Source organism: Rana temporaria, chromosome 1 (genome assembly GCF_905171775.1).
Source record: "Rana temporaria chromosome 1, aRanTem1.1, whole genome shotgun sequence".
NCBI classification, from domain to species: domain Eukaryota; kingdom Metazoa; phylum Chordata; class Amphibia; order Anura; family Ranidae; genus Rana; species Rana temporaria.
This window is the reverse complement of record NC_053489.1, coordinates 48,673,558-48,694,394: the sequence shown is the minus strand read 5'-3', so window position 1 is coordinate 48,694,394 and position 20,837 is coordinate 48,673,558. Positions and strand designations below refer to the sequence as shown.

Here is a 20,837-nt window from a genome sequence, read left to right as displayed (position 1 = left end):
GAATTATGTTTTTTACTTTTAAAAAAATCAACGGGCTCTACTGATATGTGCGAAGATTGAACTTTCATAAATGTTCCGGTCTTACTGCATACTGAGTGAGGGCACACCTCATTCCAAGACACGTCTGTGATGTAACAGATACCAGCTTCGAATGATATAGCATTGTGTTGTTTACTTCCCTAAGTAAGGTGTATCCAAATTATTTATGTTATGTGGTTATATGTGAGGCAGGTAAGCAGTAGAGCAGGTATGATATTGTGTTTCTAACTTCCGCATATACAAGTGTATCTTCAGAATTTTGTATACTTGTAACAATAAAAAGTCTTACATTTCTGAATAAGCCGTAGAGAAGAGAACTGTGTGAATCAACTTTCATTCCTTGGATCATTTGCAGACAATTCTGGTTCTTGTGATTCGCCTAGTTCACTGTAGAATAAGGATCTTCACCTGCACACCTTGGTGGTATAATGATAATCGCGTCCTTTTTTACAGTGGAACCTCGGATTACGAGCATAGGGCCAGATTCACAAAAGAGATACGACGGCGTATCTCCTGATATGCCGTCGTATGTCTGTGATCCGCCCGTCGTAAGTATGCGGCTGATTCATAGAATCAGGTTACGCATAGATAGCCCTAAGATCCGACAGTTGTAATTGACTTACACCGTCGGATCTTAGGATGCAATTCTAGGCCGGCCGCTAGGTGGCGATTCCATTGCGGTCGTCGTAGAATATGCAAATGACTAATGACAAACAACCAATGACTTTCTTTGCGTTGTCATTTAGCGCAATGCACGTCGGGTAATTTGACGGGCGGAGCATGCGCAGTATGTTCGGCGTGGGAACGCGCCTAATTTAAATGGTGCCCGCCTCATTTGAATTAGGCGGGCTTGCGCCGAGCAGATTTACATTACACCCCTGCAAGTTTACAGGTAAGGGCTTTGTGAATCAGGCACTTACGCTGTAAACCTGCAGCGGTGTAACGTAAATGGGATATGTTACGCCGCCGCAGCGTAAAGTATTTGTACCTGAATCTGGCCCATAATCCGTTCCAGTAGAATGCTCGTAATTGTCAGGGAATTCCTGTGAGACGTTTTGCACACAGACGTGTGCAAGCACATAGCCTTTGCCATAGAATGGCGCACAGGAGCAAGCAATCTCGGGTGCGCATGCGCACGGGCACTCGCACATGCGCGAGCGCGCGCGCGCACATGTACGAGCCTAATTTCCCTTGGCGCCAGACAGCCTATTTAAAGGGAGTCTGGGCTCTTTTGCTTTGCTGACTAGTGTTGCTCACGAATATTCGTATTGCGAATATTCGGCTCGAATATGGCATATTCGAGTATTCGCGATATATTTCGAATTTCGCAATGAATATTCGCAATTCCGAATATTCGCATTTTTTCAATTTTATTTTTAAAACAGATCACATCCTATCGACGTCTAAAAGCATTGCTGTTATGATTAGAGACCCTGGGACGAGTAGCTAAGCTGAGGCGATCCTTTTATGTTGCCGAATATAAAAAAAAAAAATTGCGAATTTTCGCTAATGCGAATGCGAAAATGATTGCGAATTTTCGATAACTGTGGTTGGAGAACTCTGATTGTCTCTGATGCAAAAGGGGGGGGGGGCTTTGTGTATGTTTCTGTTATGAATATTTGTATGTTTGATATTATTTTTTTTTGTAAGAAGGAAAAAATTGCGCATACCTTAAAAAAAGGGGAGAATACAGCAGCAACTCAAAAATGTTATACAACATAAATTAATACAAGACAAAAAATGGAGTCGCTCTACAAGAATAAAAAATATGTCTAGTGACAAGACATGTGGGCAAATTATAAAATAAGCAAGCGCAAATAACTTGTGAAATACACAGTGAAACAAATATATAAAGAAATATAGTCCCAATAATAGAAAAATAATCTTTCATAAAAATGTCTTTGATATGTGAAGTGAAAAAAAGTCCAAAGCATGCAGCATGAACGTGTTCAATCTTCAAGGTGTTTGATTGACAAACGGCTGTGACAGATGGATAGAGTAAAGAATCACCACCAATGCAAAACACTTTTTATTTTCTATTGTAAAATATCACGAATATTCTGAGCCAATCAGAGTGCTCCTTCCGCATTTGCCGAATATTCGCAATTATTTTGTATTGTAAAATATCAAGAATATTCTGAGCCAATCAGAGTGCTCCTTCCGCATTTGCCGAATATTCGCAATTATTTTGTATTGTAAAATATCACGAATATTCTGAGCCAATCAGAGTGCTCCTTCCGCATTTGCCGAATATTCGCAATTATTTTGTATTGTAAAATATCACGAATATTCTGAGCCAATCAGAGTGCTCCTACCGCAGTTATCGAAAATTCGCAATTATTTTCGCATTCGCAATAGCGAAAATTCGCAATTATTTCATTTCGATAAAATATCACGAATATTCGAATTTAGCGAATATATCTCGAATATTCGACTATATATTCGAGATATATCGCGAAATCGAATATGGCGTATTCTGCTCAACACTATTGCTGACTGATCTTCAGCTGTGTTCCTGAATGCTGCTCTGATCCTGTGTGTCCTCCCAGTATTTAGACCCGGCTTGCTCTTGACCTTGGCTCTGTGTTCTGTTCCTGTACTGCTGCCCATCTCTGACCCGGGTCCGTTCCTGACTCTGGCTCTGTCTATGATTTGGTACCTCACTGCCCGCCTGCTGACGAACCTGGCTGTCCCTGAGACCTTGCTCCTGTCTATATTCCTGGTTGCTGTTAACCCTCGGTTACCTGCCTGGTTGTTTCCTGTTCCTGCTCAGCTCATCACAGTCTACTCCAGGCCACTGAACCCTGCCAAGCTGTTCTCCCGGGACCTCCTGCTCCAGGCACTCGTGTCCCTCTTGTCCTTCAGCTTCCTCACCTTCAGCGGAGCCAGGACAGGAGATATAAGAGAGGCCGACCTCATCAAATCAGTCTTCCATCCGATCCCTGACAGTAATCCAAATTACTCGCATATCAAAGCAAGTTTCCCCAATGAAATCAATGGAAACGAAAATAATTTGTTCCGCATTGACTTCAATATTATGCAAAACCGCATGTGGCCAGTTGGAGGTGGGGGGCGCCGGAGAGCCTTGGAAACAGCCAGAAAGGCCAGAGGACAGCTCGACTGACCTTGGCAAACCTCGGAAAGGCTCAGGAACGGAGTATTTTTGCGTCTTTCCGAGTATTTCCAGGCGGCTCCGAGCACCTCCCCACCTCAGGCCAAACGCGGTACTGCACAGCGCTTTGGCCTGAATCCTGCTCGTTTTGCAAGACAACACTCGTAAACCGATTTACGTATCTTAAAAATACAGTACTCGTATTGCGAAATGCTCGTTGACCGCGTTACTCGCAATCTGTAACAGGCAACACGGGGAACGTTTCGGGACCTCCGAGGATCCCTTTTTCAAGGCAGAGGCAATAGGGATCTTTTGAGGTCCCAAAACCTCATGCTTGTTATAATAAAGTGGCGCCCATTCATCTCCACATCCACATACAGGAACTCATAGTTCGCTGACACAACAGCAAGCCAAACTATGCTGCAAAAGCCCTTATAGTTAAAATAATAAGAGTCAGAGTCAGGTGGTGGGACAATCCTCACATGTTTGCCATCAATGGCACTCCCACAGTTGGGAAAATTCCACAGATTGGCAAACTGGGCCGCCACATCCTGCCATTGCTGGGGGTTGGAAGGAAACTATGGAGTAGGGTGACCACATTTCCAAACTGACATTCAGGGACACGCCCCTTTTTTGTGACCCCGTAGATCTCACTGGTTCATCCTGGGACCTGTTGTTCTTCACTGGTTGGGGGGGGGGGGGGGTGTCACATATTCAGCTCTGAGGGGTTCATGGTGGAACCTGGAGTCCTTCACTTTGGGGGTCACATCCCCCAAAAAGGGAAGGACTACAAGGACTACAAGTCCCAGCATGAACTCCTAATATCTAAAGATGTGACCCTCCCAAATTTTAAGGACTACAACACCCAGCATGAACCCCTGAGATCTAAGGGTGTGATCCCATAGATTTCACAGGTTTATGCTGTGACCTGTAGTTCTTCACTATTTGGGGGGCGGGGGGTCTTACGTCTTCAGCTCTGGGGGGGGGGGTCATGCTGGGACCTGTAGTCCTTAACTTCGGGGAGGTCACCCCCCCCCAAGTAAAGGACTACCAATCCCATCATGAACCCCAGATATCTAAAGATGTGACCCCCCCAAATTTGAAACTCCCAGCATGAACCCGTGAGATCTAAGAGTGTGATCCCATAGATTTCACAAATCTATGCTGGAACCTGTAGTTCTTCACTATTTGGGGGGGTGTCACATCTTAAGCTCTGAGGGGTTCATGCTAAGACCTGTGTCAGTTACATTCCGGGGCACTGTATTGTCCCAGTGTGAATGTGCCCGGGACAGACCTGCAGAATGCGGGACTGTCCCGGGAAATCCGGGACACGTGGTCACCCTACTGTGGAGTCAAGCAAAGAAAATGTTATTACTACTTGAGCACATACAATTGCAAGCTATTTTGACACATACATTCTAGGGGCAATGTAAACAAATGAAATTTAAAGCAGTATGTTGACAATAAAGTTAAAAAGTTATACTTATATGCTTCCTCACTCCCTCTGGTGGCACATTACAATAATTTTATGGGGATGAGGTTGAATGGGTAGAGTTTTAGGACTTGGTAATAACCCTCTCCACTTCCATGTGACCAAAATGGGGAACAAATGAAGGTACATTTTGCAAGCCACTCCGTTTTTTTAAGATTGGCAGCCCAGTGGACAGATAAGAAGTGACATAATATATACAAAAACAAAAAAACAAATCATAATAAGCAGATTTTAACATGCATAATTTAACATTTAAAAAAATGGAGACCAGAAATTAATAGTGTACTAGTGCTAGTGACTACATGCTTTGGAGAATTCTGGCAGAAATCTAACAATAACAAAAGGGGTATACTGCGTATATGTTTTGCTAAGTCAGCAAAGAGAGTAGTTGTATCAGGTGATTCAGCATTTTGGGGAGGAGAGGGTTACAAAAGAGTTTGTGCACCCCAAAAAAGGATCTCTTGCACTCTGCATGAATTTGAGGACAACAATACAAATGTGACACGGTTTAAGGGTTGTTAAGAGAAGCCAAAAAATATAAAAACAAAAAAATATGTTTTAGTATGCTAGGTGTGGATGTGCCCAGGCCCCAGGGTAGCATGCTGGGGAGGTTACAAATATGCATGTAGGCCAAGAAAAAGATTCAGCATGCAAAAAGAGGACATTTACAGCTAATTACAATAATGGGAATGATGTAAGAAAAAATACATAATAAAACATAAAACATGAAGTAGATAGAATGTGATATTACAGAAAATAACTTACCCGAACATAGTCCTTCTGCAGGACTTGAATAATGGCCGGACAAGTCTCGGGAATTATGACTCCCAGAGCCTGGGGAGAGATACCAGTGGTGAACTTTATATCCTGGAGACTTCTCCCTGTCGCCAAGTAGCGCAAAGTGGCTATGAGCTTTTGTTCTGCTGGAATAGCTGTCCTCATACAGGTGTCCTGCTTCCTAATATAGGGGGACAGCAAGTATAAGATGCTGAAAGCAGGAGTCCGTCATACGCAGATAGTTTCTAAAATCATTCGGATTATTCTCGGATTACAAGCATAATTCGTTCCAGTAGAATGCTCTTAATCCAAAGTACTCGCATATCAAAGCAAGTTTCCCCAATGAAATCAATGGAAACTAAAATAATTTGTTCCGTTATACAAGCTGTACACTTACTACTTTACATTGTAGCAAAGTGTAATTTCTTCAGTGTTGTCACATGAAAAGGCTAGTAGAACCAAAGTCCAATTGATAAAACCGCGCTAGTTATTGGATCAAGTCCAACTCCTCATAAAATAGAAGTCCAGAAAAACAGGTACAGTTCTAAGGTGATATGTGCTTCTAGGATAGGCTTTGTAGTGCACCCTACACCAATTCCCAGTCTTCACCTCGAAAGTGGGTCACACTCCCGTTCTGGGGTTCACACTCACCAGAAGGTATATAAATTATAGCTTTGTATACCAATTTCTCTTAATCAGACTTCCATCATCTCTCCAGGGTCAGCAGGGGTTAATGTCATTCAGGGCACATAAAAAACAAAGGCAATATATTGGGTAATGCCGTTTTAATACATGCCCCACCCCCCCTGCAAACACAGCCCTGCTTCCAATATACGTACAATGTAATGAACATTAACCACTTAACCCCCGGACCATATTGCTGCCCAAAGACCAGAGGACTTTTTGCGATTCGGGACTGCGCCGCTTTAACTGACAATTGCGCGGTCGTGCGACGTGGCTCCCAAAAAAATTGGCGTCCTTTTTTTCCCACAAATAGAGCTTTCTTTTGGTGGTATTTGATCACCTCTGCGGTTTTTATTTTTTGCGCTATAAACAAAAATAGAGTGACAATTTTGAAAAAAAATAATATTTTTTACTTTTTGCTGTAATAAATATCCTCCAAAAATATATAAAAAAACATTTTTTTTCCTCAGTTTAGGACGATACGTATTCTTCTACATATTTTTCGTAAAAAAAAAATCGCAATAAGCGTTTATTGATTGGTTTGCGCAAAAGTTATAGCGTTTACAAAATAGGGGGTATTTTTATGGCATTTTTATTATATTTTTTTTACTAGTAATGGCGGCGATCAGCGATTTTTTTTCGGTACTGCGACATTATGGCGGACACTTCGGACACTTTTGAAACATTTTTGGGACCATTGGCATTTTTATAGCGATCAGTGCTATAAAAATGCATTGGATTACTATAAAAATGCCACTGGCAGTGAAGGGGTTAACACTAGGGGGCGGGGAAGGGGTTAAGTATGTCCCTGGGTGTGTTCTAACTGTGGGGGGGGGGTGGCCTCACTAGGGGAAACACTGATCCTCTGTTCATACATTGTATGAACAGAAGATCAGCATTTCCCCCCCTGACAGGACTGAGAGCTGTGTGTTTACACACACAGCTCCCGGTCCCCGCTCTGTAACGAGCAATCGCGGGTGCCCGGCGGCGATCGAGCCCGCCGGGCACACGCACGGGAGTCGGGGGCGCACAGGAGTGGCCGCTCAAAGAGCCGCCGTATAGCTACGGGCTCTCGCCCAGGAGAGCCGACCTGCCGCCGTAGAATGACGGCGGCTGGTCGGCAAGTAGTTAAAAAGAGAATGAAAAGGGTTCACCGCTGTCCTCCGAACACAGGGGCCGCGCGTGTGCTAGAAAGCACTGTGCTGATAAGACCTTTCCTGGTTACAGTTTGGTTGGCGGTGGAACGCACTTCTCTTCCTCTCCGTAAACTTCAGATACCATATTTCTTTGATCTTATATTTATTAGAACAAGCCAGGTGAAAAAAAAAATGATAACATAAATATCAATCAGTACAATATTGCATACAATAAAGAAACAATGCTCTATAACACAGAATGGGATATCAAGAACTCAATTTTTAAGCTCGCTGATGGGTGATGGCAAGAGGTGGAGAAACAAACAGCCTTAAAGTGGAGTTTCCATCCCAATTTTTTTTTTCATTATTGTGCTCATTAGACCTAAAAAAGTAAAAAAATAATTATTTTTTTTACTCATCTGGAAATGCCTGTTGCTATGCAGTCCCACGAAATCTGCCTTTGAAACCACCTAGGATTCTGACATCATCTCCCTCTAATGCTCCTGGGAAATGTGTGTCATCATTTCCCAGGATGCAGCGCGCTGTCCAATTATCACTCCCCATCCAAGACTTCCAGGAAGTAAGTGCTTGTAGGATTCACAATGCCCACAAGCAAAATGACAACGATGTAGACATAGTTTTAAAAACTATATTTTTTGAATATCTATGCGGATCGGCGGCAGATTGTAAAATAGTAAGTGACCGGATTTATATTATAAAAACGCAGGATGAAAGGACATACATTTAAAAAATGCTAATTGTGGTTGGAACTCTTTAATGCCTTGCTGAAGATAATTATAATGGTGGCTGACTCACTAGCTCTTGAGAATCTCCCTGAATGCACAGGTTTCTAACAACTTTATTAACACATTCTAAGAAATAACAATACGTAACTAATATAAACAGCTAAAGCTATACCAGAAAGGGAGCAGTAGGCGGTGTCTGCGCCCTGCATAACTAGCTTGGAATACATCAAGAAAACCAATATGTCATTTCAAGCACATAAACACAGATACATTGAATAAATGCCCGGTGAGCAGAATATGTACTGACCTGTTAATTTTCCTATATTGGTGAGCAGCATGGCAAGAGGTGGACGGGCGGTAAGTCAGGATTCAGAAAGTCCAAACGATGAAGACCTGCCATATTCAGATGATGAGACAGATGATGAGCTAGACGGCCCCCAGTCTCCAGGACCAGAGGAAAATGAAGTCACGACACGTCCTGAACAGGAACAGACATCCAAAGGCAAGTGCTATTTCTCTCTGATTTAATTTGTATCCATTTAAATAAACAGAAAAGTAAAAGTAATAGCCTTTACATGCCTACAGTATACTGTATATCCAGGCTGTACAGATTATGAAGGTACGATATGAAAAAATACACTACCTATTTCTTGGCGGCAGTGGCGGCCCGTCCATAGGGGCGCCCGGGCGCCGCCCCCCATCACACAGTCAGTAAAAAAAAAAAAAAAAAAAAAATTTTTTTTTTAAATCTGTCCCTTTAAGAAATTTTTTTTTCCCAAAAAAGGGCCTAATGTCCGCGCGCCGGACGCCGGGAACAGTCCTTTAGGAGTAGCGCCACGTCTGTGCAATCACGGGATTGCAGACGCGGCGCTACATTGGCACAAAAAATACGCCTTTGTGGCGCTCTCCATCGCGCCACTTACTTCTGGCGCGATGGAGTGTATTGTTATGGCCGGGCGGGTGCATAAACTGTCTGTGTGCACCCGCCCGTCTCTGTGCTCGTTCCGACGTCACTGGAAAAACCGGAAGTGACGTCGGGTCAGCTCGAGCTCACTGCGCCCGACCGAGGAACAGGTAAGCCTGCCTATCTCTACATCGGCGGCTGCTTCACAGCAGCATCCAACCCCTCCCGCGATTGCCACTATCTTATTTCCACAATCGTATGCGGCGGCCGCCGGCCCCCCCCCATTACTCAAAGTTTTTTTTTCAATCGATTATTCTTCGGCGGCCCCCCCCCCCCCCCGCTTATTCAAAGTTTTTTTTTCTATTGTTTATTCTTCGGTGGCACCCCCCCCCCCGCTTATTCATAGTCTTTTTTTGCATTTAATATTCGTTTTTTTATCTAATATTCGGCGGCTGGCATCCAACCTCCACCCCCCCTGCTTAATCCAATTTCTTTTTTATATATTTTTTCATATTTTTTTAAAATATTTTTTAATATTTAATATTCAGCGAAAATAATGCCAGGCAACAACCCCCCCCCCAATCAATGTTTTTTTTAATTTAATATTAGTTAAATATATTAAGATTATTAACAGTTTATTTTTTATATTTGATTCAATTTAGCATTAAGTATAAAAAAAGTTTTTTTTTTAATAACTGGGGGGGTGGTGGTCTGGTGGGGTAGTGTTACCGCCCGCTGTAGTGTTACTTGTGCTGTAATGAATTTTTACCTAGAAAATAAATGTTGTTAATAAATGGGTAAATGAATTATAAAAAAAAGATTTTTCCAATAACGGTTATTAAAAAAATCTTTTTTTTATAATTCATTTACCCATTTATTAACAACATTTCTTTTCTATGTAAAAATTCATTACAGCACAAATAGCGGGCGGTAACACTACCCCACCAGACCGCCCCCCCCCCCCCAGTTATTAAAAAAAAAACTTTTTTTATACTTAATGTGCAGGGAAAATATCGGCCGTCAACACCACCCCACCCCCCGCTTGCAAATTGTCCTGCGACTTGGGACTGGAAAGTTGCAGGATAAGTTGGACCCGATGATTTCCAATGAGAACTGTTCATATCTGTGCAACTTTGAAGTAGTCCCTGCATTAGTTTTGTCCCACCTTGATGTGACTTGAGGTCCATAGACCTCCAGAATACATAGGCATTGCTTCAAGTCGCTGCAAAATCGCACCAAAAAATTGTGGCAGAATCTTGCGACTTTCAGGCTAATGCAGTCTGAAAGTTGCACAATTCTACTGCAATTCTGATGTGACTTAAAGCAATGCCTGTGTATTCTGGAGGTCTATGGACCTCAAGTTGCATCAATGTGGGACCAAAGTAATGCAGGGACTACTTTGAAGTCGCACAGATATGAACGGTTCTCATTGGAAATCATCGGGTCCAACTTATCCTGCAACTTTCCAGTCCCAAGTCGCAGGACAATTTGCAAGCGGGGGGTGGGGTGGTGTTGACGGCCGATATTTTCCCTGCACATTAAGTATAAAAAAAGTTTTTATGCAACATTTAAGTCCCAAGTCGCAGGACAAGTAATTCCTGCAGTCTCTGGTAATCCTGTGCAGTATGTCCGCAGTCTCTGGTAATCTTGTGTAGTATGTCCGCAGTCTCTGGTAATCTCCTGCAGTATATCCGCAGTCTCTGGTAATCTTGTGCAGTATGTCCGCAGTCTCTGGTAATCTTGTGTAGTATGTCCGCAGTCTCTGGTAATCTCCTGCAGTATGTCCGCAGTCTCTGGTAATCTTGTGCAGTATGTCCGCAGTCTCTGGTAATCTTGTGCAGTATGTCCGCAGTCTCTGGTAATCTTGTGCAGTATGTCCGCAGTCTCTGGTAATCTTGTGCAGTATGTCCGCAGTCTCTGGTAATCTCCTGCAGTATGTCCGCAGTCTCTGGTAATCTCCTGCTGTATGTCCGCAGTCTCTGGTAATCTTGTGCAGTATGTCCGCAGTCTCTTGCAATCTCCTGCTGTATGTCCGCAGTCTCTGGTAATCTTTTGCAGTATGTCCGCAGTCTCTGGTAATCTCCTGCAGTATGTCCGCAGTCTCTGGTAATCTCCTGCAGTATGTCCGCAGTCTCTGGTAATCTCCTGCAGTATGTCCGCAGTCTCTGGTACTCTTGTGCAGTATGTCCGCAGTCTCTGGTAATCCTGTGCAGTATGTCCGCAGTCGCTGGTAATCCTGTGCAGTATGTCCGCAGTCTCTGGTAATCTTGTGCAGTATGTCCGCAGTCTCTGGTAATCCTGTGCAGTATGTCCGCAGTCTCTGGTAATCCTGTGCAGTATGTCCGCAGTCTCTGGTAATCCTGTGCAGTATGTCCGCAGTCTCTGGTAATCCTGTGCAGTATGTCCGCAGTCTCTGGTAATCTTGTGCAGTATGTCCGCAGTCACTCTCTGGTAATCTCCTGCCCATTTCGAGTCCTTCATTACTAACAGTGTCATATTTTAGTTTGTTTGCACCGATCTGTAAGGCTGCGCTATATACCATGATTTGTGATGCTGGGGCTATATACTCTGTGCTGTGACGCTGAGCTGTATACTCCTGACATTGAGTGGAATACAGGGGACGGAGTGGTGGATTCTATAAGGGGTGTGGCTTATGAGAAGTGGGAGGGACCAAATGTGGAAGGGCGGGGTATTGCGCCCCCCCATCATAAAACTTCACCAGCCGCCACTGCTTGGCGGTCAGTGCAATACAGTTGATTTACTAAAGGAAAATAGGCTGTTCACTTTGCAATGGCATTTTCACTTTTTGCCTATAAAACCCTAAAGGTCTGTTTCAGCTTGTATAAGAGCGGTGTGAAAAGCTAATTTTGGCAAAGCATTTGCAGAGCTTTCAGTGAGGTTTATTGAAGCTTTTAAGGTACCATTCAGCTCCAGTTTGTAAATGTTAAACACAAAACCTTATGGGAGTGCTGATTGCCACTTTAGGCAAGCTGCTAGCAGGCTTTCAACAAGCTTCAAGAAGTGCTGAGGTACCAGGTCTAGCCCCTTATTTAGCCACCTACTGAGATTTCGCTACAGATGCTTTATCTCACAGCTTCCTATTTGTAGCTTAGCTGTAAATTCAGGGCCATATTCTTAAACAAATTACGCCGGTGTATCTGATACACCGGCGTAAACCGAATTTCCCGCCTTCGTATCATTATTTTGTACGCCGGATTTAGGCTAGGATTCGACTAGTGTAAGTCACTTACACTGTCGGATCCTAAATGTAATTCGCCGCCGGCCGCTAGGTGGCGTTTACGTTCAGGTCTCATTTGTTTATGCAAATGAGCCTGATACGTCGATTCCCGAACGAAATCGCGTCGCGTAACCGTCGCTAACGTCGTTTGCGCAAGTGTAAAGTTACCCCTGCTATATGAGGGGTAACCTTATGCCAGTCCCACTTATGCCATGTTAAGTATGACGTCGGGTCCGCGTCGTCTTTTCCCGTCGGGTACATCATTTTACTAAGTCGTTCTTGAATACGACTTTACGTCAATGACGCACACGTCGGCGTCATTGACGTTTTCCGCCGAGAACTGGAGCATGCGCACTGGGCTATTTCTAGCCCGGCGCATGCGCAGTTCGCTCGAAACGGGGGCGCGCTTAATTTAAATACAAGCCGCCCCCTTGGAGTTACGCGGGGATACGCCGGGCCAATTACACTACACCGCCCCAAACTACAGAGCAAGTGTTTGGGGAATACAGCACTTGCTCCTGTAGGTTGGGGCGGCGGAGTGTAAATGGCTTACGCGCCCCCCCCCCCCCCCCCCCGAAATCTACGGGAATATGGCCCTCAGTCTTTAGCTGGCTACACTCCTAACAATTTTCAGACAATTTCAACTACTTTTGACCAATGGGAATGACAAATATGATGGCAAGTAAGCATCAAATACAATCAACATGAAGGGTCGGACTGACAACTCATGGGACCCCGGGCAATAGGAAATTATGGGGCACCCGGGCAATAGGAGATTATGGGGCCCACAGGCAATAGATTAGGGGGCCACACAGTATACACACACACACATGGCCCAGATTCACGTAGATAGGCGTAAATATAAGCGGGCGTAGCGTATCGTAGTTACGCTACGCCGCCGCAACTTAGAGCGGGAAGTGCTGTATTCACAAAGCACTTGCATCTAAAGTTACGGCGGCGTAGCGTAAATGTGCCGGCGTAAGCGCGCCTAAATCAAATGAAGAACAGGGGGGCGTGTTTTATGTAAACTAAGCATGACCCCACGTAAATGACGCTTTTTTCGAACGGCGAATGCGCGCGCATGCTCAGTATCACGTTGAATTTTCAAATTAAATTACGCCCGCTCAATGCCTAGACGACGTGAACGTAACTTACGCAAAGCTCTATTCGCGAACGTTTTACGCAAACTACGTAAACGACGGAAAATTCGACGCTGTCCCGACGTCCATACTTAATATTGCGTACGCCTCACTATAGCAGGGGTAACTTTACGCCGGTCCGACGCCTTACGCAAACGACGCATATAGATACGCCGGGCGCACGTACGTTCGTGAATCGGCGTATCTACTTAATTTGCATATTCTACGCGTAAATCTACGGAAGCACCACCTAGCAGCCAGCGTAAATATGCAACTAAGATACGACGGCGTAAGAGACATACTTCAGTCGTATCTAAGCAAAAATCCAGCGTATCTTGCTTTCTGGGAAACAGAAAAAAGATACGCCGGCGCATCCTAGAAGTTACGCGGCTTAACTTCTTTGTGGATCTGGCCCATACAGTATACATACACAGTATACACACAGACACACAATACACACACACAGTATACACACACACAGAATACACACAGTATACACACACACACACACACACAGAATACACATCTGTCTTCTGGGACCTGTGTGTCTCCCAAAAGTCAGCGGGGGGGGGGGCGGGAAGTGGCGTAGATACCTGCAGATAATGTGGCTATCTATGCCCGGAAGTGGGTGCAAATACCTGTATTACACAGGTATCTGCTCCCCCCTTTACCCCTGAAAGGTGCCAAATGTGACACCAGAGGGGGGGAGGGTTCCGAAAAGCGGAAGTTAAATTTTTGGGTGGAACTCTGAGAAGTACACAGGGCTGCTGAATTGAATCCCCTTTACTAGAGACTATAATGATGGGTCCCCAGGCCCGGTTGGATTAATTGGCAGTTTGAATGGTCCCCTTGCACCCTTCCCTTTACCCCCCCTTTTTTTTCTTCCCCCCTCCCCTGTTTTACTTTGCTCATCCTTTGTCTTTATTGTTCTTATTATTGGGTAAGACCCCTTGGGTCATTCTTGCTCTTTTTCTTTCTTAGAAAAACAGTGTCTACCGTGGAAAACGCCACGCGGGGTACAGAGGCTCCCTAGACCCTAATCTTCCGGCCGGGTCATTCCATTGTATGCATGTTTGCCTCTCCTGTACATAATGGCTTTTGTTGTGTAGACCTTATTCATGGAAATGTTTCATTTTAGGACTGCCAGTGCTGTGGTCTTTGTACTTACTGTGTGTTTCTTTAAATAAAGTATTGGGGGGAAAAAATGTAAATTCCATAGCATTGTCAAAAAAGGTTTATTATCCTGGACCTGCTTCTCGAAAATGAACCATGGTGCTCACCACCCAAAATAAAAAGCTCAGTCTTCTAAAATCTCTTCTTTCCGTTCAGCTTGCAACTGGAAGGTGAAAGCAAATGATCCTAACTTCTGCAATCAACCCCAATTCATGAAGAAACATCATATCTTCTTTAAGAAAAGTAAATATGCTGTATGTATTTTATTTTACTTATTTTCCTGTAAGATTCAAACTTTTTTTTTTTTTCTAATAAGTATCATTGTACTTTTTATAAAAAGGGAAGACTTTAAAACAATTTTTGACATCACACGGAGCCGCGCCATCCTACCGACAGAATGCCGGTGTTTTTTTTTTTTTCTCAGCCCATACCTCTTAATCAGGATTTTGACCTCACGGCGATCCCGCGGGAGTGGGCGTTCCCAAGCACTGCCTGTGATTGACAGGCTTCCGAACGGCACATACTGCGCGTCACAGGTTGCCGACAGAACCCGAACGTCGGTGCACAGGCGCCGTATAGAGCCGTATAGAGCTGCACCGACACCGGGTTTTTTCGGCAACCTGTGACGCGCAGTATGCGCCGTTCGGAAGCCTGTCAATCACAGGCAGTGCTTGGGAAAGCCCACTCCCGCGGGATCGCAGTGAGGTCAAAATCGTGATAACGAGGTATGTGCTGAGAAAAAAAACCAACCACCGGCATTCTGTCGGTAGGATGGCGCGGCTCCGTGTGATGTCAAAAATTGTTTTGAGGGTGAACCTCCACTTTAACCTCTCTGGCGGTATGATTCTTTCAGATTTTAGGTGCTGAAAGTGGTACCATTATTTTGCATGGAAATTTGGCGTTTTAGATTGCAGGCCTGTAATTCTTAGGAATAACTCACTTAAATCTGTCCAAACAAGAGTCTAGTAGACGTCTCAGGTATGATAAAGTTTGAAACACAAAATCATAAATTATAATATAATAAATAATAACAAATAATAATTTAATAATAACAATACTTTTTATTCAATACATTTTAGTAAATAATATAATCAAAAACTCTGATTTTTTGGGCGGTCAAAGAAGGGTGCAATATTATTAGTCAGTAAACGTCTCGGGTATGGAAAATTTTAAAACAAGGTACAGCACAAAGACCAACGCCACAGTCGGGACAATAGGAAGTGTTTCTTTTTGGATTTTTCTTCCGGTGTCGTCACGCTTGGAGCAGCAAACCACACACATCCTTGTGGGTGCTTTTTTTTTTCAGTGGGTGGAATGTGGTCCATAAAGTGACGACCAGTAAGTTGTTCAGGGTTCACAACACCAGCAGCCCGACGTCCGAGCGGTTTACAGCCGTTGGCGTCTGGTGCTTTAGAAAGATTAGTTCTGCAACCTTCCAAACAAAGTCCGCATGGACTATAGGCCTGCCACTTTTTTTTTTTTTCATCAGAATCATAGGCGTGCGCACAGGGTGTGCCAGGTGTGCCCAGGCACACCCTAATCACCCTTTGCAGAACAGATTCCCCCTACTGACCTGGATCCCCCTCCTTCCCCCCACAGCACTGCCGGCTTCCCTCCTCTCCCACCGGTTGTTGCTGTGAATGTTTTAGGATGAGTGGGGGAAGGGGCCAGTAAATATGCCATTTACCGGCCCCTTCCCTTTATGAACGAACATCGTGGGTGTGTTTGAGCTTTGGGGTGCACACCCTAATGCCAAAGGCTGCGCACACCTATGATCAGAATGAAGGCTTTCCAGAGGCACTGTTCAAGAAGATGCCGGAATTTTTTTTATAGTATTTTTTTTGTTGCTTTCTCATGGCTGGATAAAAGGTCATGGCCTGGTCAGCTCTGTCCACACCTCCCATGGTGTGGTTGTAGTCCAACACAACCTGTGGCTTCATCACATCCTTTCCACCTTTGGTGTGTACCATTACGGTCGAGGTGTTATGAATGGTACTCATAAGGCACACGTCTTTTTTGTCCCGCCACTTCAGTGTCATAATTTTTCCTTTTTGCCAGGCAACTACTTCTCCTGCCCCAAGCTTTTTGTTGGCAAAAGTTGACGGCAAAAGTTGAGTTCTGGGGACGTGTAAAAACTGTCTGTGGTGACACAGTAGTCCTGGTTCAGCAATGGCTCAATCAAGGAAAGAACCAAAGCGGTTGCCATTCCAAAACCGCTGAATCGCTGGCAGAATTTGGTCCCTTTCCTGGTGTACAGGACTGAATTCCAGATGTACCCAGAGCTGGATTCACACAGCATAAATGACTTTATGCCAGAGCGTGCTCGCTTTGATGCGATGAACTGTATCCAGCTGAGTCTACCTTTGTAGGCCATTAGACTTTCATCAATAGTAATGTCTCTCTCTGGAATATAGGTCTGCTGAAAATTACTCAAAATAAGTTGGTAAATCTCCCAAATTTTTTTCAGCTTTGGAGCTGGATGAGAACTCTCATCAAAGTCCTCATTATTTGCAAAGTGCAAATATTTCATAATCAGCTAAAATGTATATTCCGACATGACGATTCCAAAAAAAGATGTGGCCAATAATTTGTTGGTTGTCCAGTACCATTTCTGCAGGGGTTTCCCCACCACTCCCTGTAAAATTATAAGGCCAAGAAACTTCCAGATGTCCTCGCTGGTTACTGGTTCCCATTTTCTGCGCCTTGAAAATCGCTGATGGGTAGCAGCTTGTTGCTCCTGGTAGCTATTTGTCTCCAAAACAATTTTGGCGATAACTTCATCCGTCAAAAAAAGTTGGAAGTATGCCAAGGGATTGTCATCCTCAACATCCACTTTGATCCCAGGTGCTCCTGTAAACGGAAATCTTGGTGGCGCTACGTGCTCCGTACCGTAAACAATCGAGCACCAAGTCCGCACATCGCTAGGCACAGTCGCAGGATCATCGCTCAAATCACTTTCTGCGTCTGATGACGAACTTCCCCACGAGTCGCTGTCACTCATCTCCTCTGCAAGCGATTCTGTATCGCTGTCGCTGTTTTCCAACAGGTCGCATAGCGATTTTGAGGTAGAGGCGCGCTTTTTTGATGCCATGGTCGCTGTGCAGTTTACAGACACAAAGTACAGTAAATCTGCAGACAAGGGCACTGGAGAAAGCACTGGGGGGCAATCTAAGGTCACTGTATTTTATTTTTTCATTGTAATCCAATAGGATTACATTGTATCAGTGTGTTTTACTGTGTTTTCACTTTATACTGTTTGAATTTGGCGCCGTTCCGCCCCCCTGCGTCGCAACGCTTGTAGAAAAGGGAATCAGGGGAACACAGTGCATCGGGCGGAACATCCGTCCACCGTGCACTGCGGAAATACATCGCTGGATCCCAGGGAAAAGGTAAGTAACCTTTTCCAGCATCCAGCGAGGGAATCCCGAGAGTGGCTCGGAGTTACCGATAGTAGCACAGAAATCTCCCCCCGAGCCACACTCGGGAATACGGGCAGGCAGGTTAAAAACGATCGCGTGTAGGCTCCAGAGCATTTTTCACGACGTGAAAAATGGGCAGTAAGAATTTAGAACCTGCTCTATTTTCTCTCAATGTTTTTCACGTCGTCGTTTTTCACGTCGTGAAAAATGGTCGCGTGTAGGCTTTAACGACGGGAAAAAAAACATGCATGCTCAGAAGCAAGTTATGAGAAGAGAAATTTGCATAATCAGCCCTAAGGGTGGCACCATTCGAATGGAACTTCCCCTTTATAGTGCCGTTGTACGTGTTGTACGTCACCGCGCTTTGCTCGAGCATTTTTTTTTTCACGATCGTGTGTATGCAAGGCAGGCTTGACAAGACTCACGTCGAGAAAAAATTCATCGAAATTTCCGATCGTGTGTGGGCCTCATCGGACTTTTTTCCGTCTGCGTTTAGAAATAGAACATGTTTTATTTTTTTCCGATGAAAAAATAAACGATAGAAAATTCATATCGTCTGTGTGCAAATTCGACGGAGAAAAAACCCACGCATGCTCAGAATCAAGTTGACGCATGCTCGGAAGCATTGAACTTTATTTTTCTCAGCTCGTGGTAGTGTTTTACGTCACTGTGTTTTTGACGGTCGGAATTTAGTCTGACAGTGTGTATGCAAGACTGATGGAAGTCAGCTTCATCGGAATTCCGACGGAAAATTCCATCGGAAATTCCAATCGTGTGTACGCGGCATCAGAATTCCAAAGACAGGCTTCACTGAGACCAGGTTCACACTAGAGGTCGACCGATATGGTTTTTTCTCTGGCCGATGCCGATGCCGATATTTAGAAATCGCGGCGGCCGATAGCCGATTTATGATGCCGATTTTTTTGGGCCGATATATTAAGCCGATTTTTCAGGCGCTTTTGGGCTAAACAGTAAAGTTAGCCCATATTTTTATTTTTTCGTCCAAAAGTTTTCATTACCTGTTTTTGTGTAATACATTTTATATATATATATATATATATATATATATATATATATATATATATATATATATATTATATTTTACATTTTACACAAAAACAGGTAATAAACTTTTGGATGAAAAAAAAAATATGGGCTAACTTTACTGTTTTTTTTTTTTTTTTTTTGAAGTATATTTTTTTCCCCAAAAAATGTGTTTGAAAGACCGCTGCGCAAATACCGTGTAACATTAAATATTGCAGCAATCGCTATTTTATTTCCTAGGGTCTCTGCTAAAAAAATATATATAATGTTTGGGGGTTCCAAGTAATTTTCTAGCAGAAAATACAGGATTTTTACTTGTAAGCAGGCCCGGACTGGCCATAGGGCATACTGGGCATATGCCCGGTGGGCCGCGGCAGCCCGCGGGCCGGTACCGGCCCGCGAATGGCCCTTGGCGGCCCACATGTCACTTCTACCCAGAGGTGTACCAAGGCCCTTGGGGCAGTCCGGGCTGGGTTGCAAGAATGCATTTGCCCCCTGGGCTGCTCTAATGTCCTGAAAAAAGGCCACTGAGCTGGCCGAGTGCGCCACCTGCCACAAGTTGTGGATTGTCCACTGGCCACGTCACCTGCCATGTCACCTGGCCACGTCACCTGCCACAAGTTGTGGATTGTCCACTTGCCATGTCACCTGGCCACGTCACCTGCCACGTCACCTGGCCACATCACCTGCCACAAGTTGTGGATTGTCCACTGGCCACGTCACCTGCCACGTCAACTGGCCACGTCACCTGCCACAAGTTGTGGATTGTCCACTTGCCACGTCACCTGACCACGACACCTGCCACAAGTTGTGGATTGTCCACTTGCCACGTCACCTGCCACAAGTGGATTATGCACTTGCCAAATCACCTGGCCACGTCACCTGCCACAAGTTGTGGATTGTCCACTGGCCACGTCACCTGCCACGTCAACTGGCCACGTCAATTGCCACAAGTTGTGGATTGTCCACTGGCCACGTGACCTGGCCACGTCACCTGCCACATCACCTGGCCACGTCACCTACCACAAGTTGTGGATTTTCCACTTGCCACGTCACCTGCTTCAAGTTGTGTATTGTCCACTTGCCATGTCATCTGCCATGTCACCTGGCCACGCCACCTGCCACAAGTTGTGGGTTGTCCACTTGCCATGTCACCTGGCCACGTCACCTGCCACGTCACCTGGCCACATCACCTGCCACATCACCTGGCCACGTCACCTGCCACAAGTTGTGGAATGTCCATTGGCCACGTCACCTGCCACGTCAACTGGCCACGTCACCTGCCACAAGTTGTGGATTGTACACTTGCCACGTCACCTGCCTCAAGTTGTGTATTGTCCACTTGCCACGTCATCTGCCATGTCACCTGGCCACGCCACCTGCCACAAGTTGTGGATTGTCCACTGGCCACGTCACCTGGCCACGTCACCTGCCACGAGTTGTGGATTGTCCACTTGCCATGTCACCTGGCCACGTCACCTGCCACGTCACCTGGCCACGTCACCTGCCACATCACCTGGCCACGTCACCTGCCACAAGTTGTGGAATGTCCACTGGCCACGTCACCTGCCACGTCAACTGGCCACGTCACCTGCCACAAGTTGTGGATTGTCCACTTGCCACGTCACCTGCCTCAAGTTGTGTATTGTCCACTTGCCACATCATCTGCCATGTCACCTGGCCACGCCACCTGCCACAAGTTGTGGATTGTCCACTGGCCACGTCACCTGGCCACGTCACCTGCCACAAGTTGTGGATTGTCCACTTGCCATGTCACCTGGCCACGTCACCTGCCACATTACCTGGCCATGTCACCTGCCACAAGTTGTGGAATGTCCACTGGCCACGTCACCTGCCACGTCAACTGGCCACGTCACCTGCCACAAGTTGTGGATTGTCCACTTGCCACGTCACCTGCCTCAAGTTGTGGATTG

General features: G+C 45.1%; 1 protein-coding gene across 1 annotated transcript in view; it reads left to right on the top strand.

Moving 5' to 3' along the window:
• Positions 1-20,837, top strand: part of LOC120927109 (phospholipid-transporting ATPase IC-like) — a 163,881-nt gene that overhangs the window by 37,117 nt on the left and 105,927 nt on the right. Inside the window, exons 2-3 of the mRNA XM_040337549.1 lie at positions 8,322-8,488; positions 14,597-14,694. Of these exons, the coding sequence (XP_040193483.1) occupies positions 8,323-8,488; positions 14,597-14,694 (264 nt within the window). The 5' untranslated portion in view covers position 8,322. The remainder of the gene's footprint in view (positions 1-8,321; positions 8,489-14,596; positions 14,695-20,837) is intronic.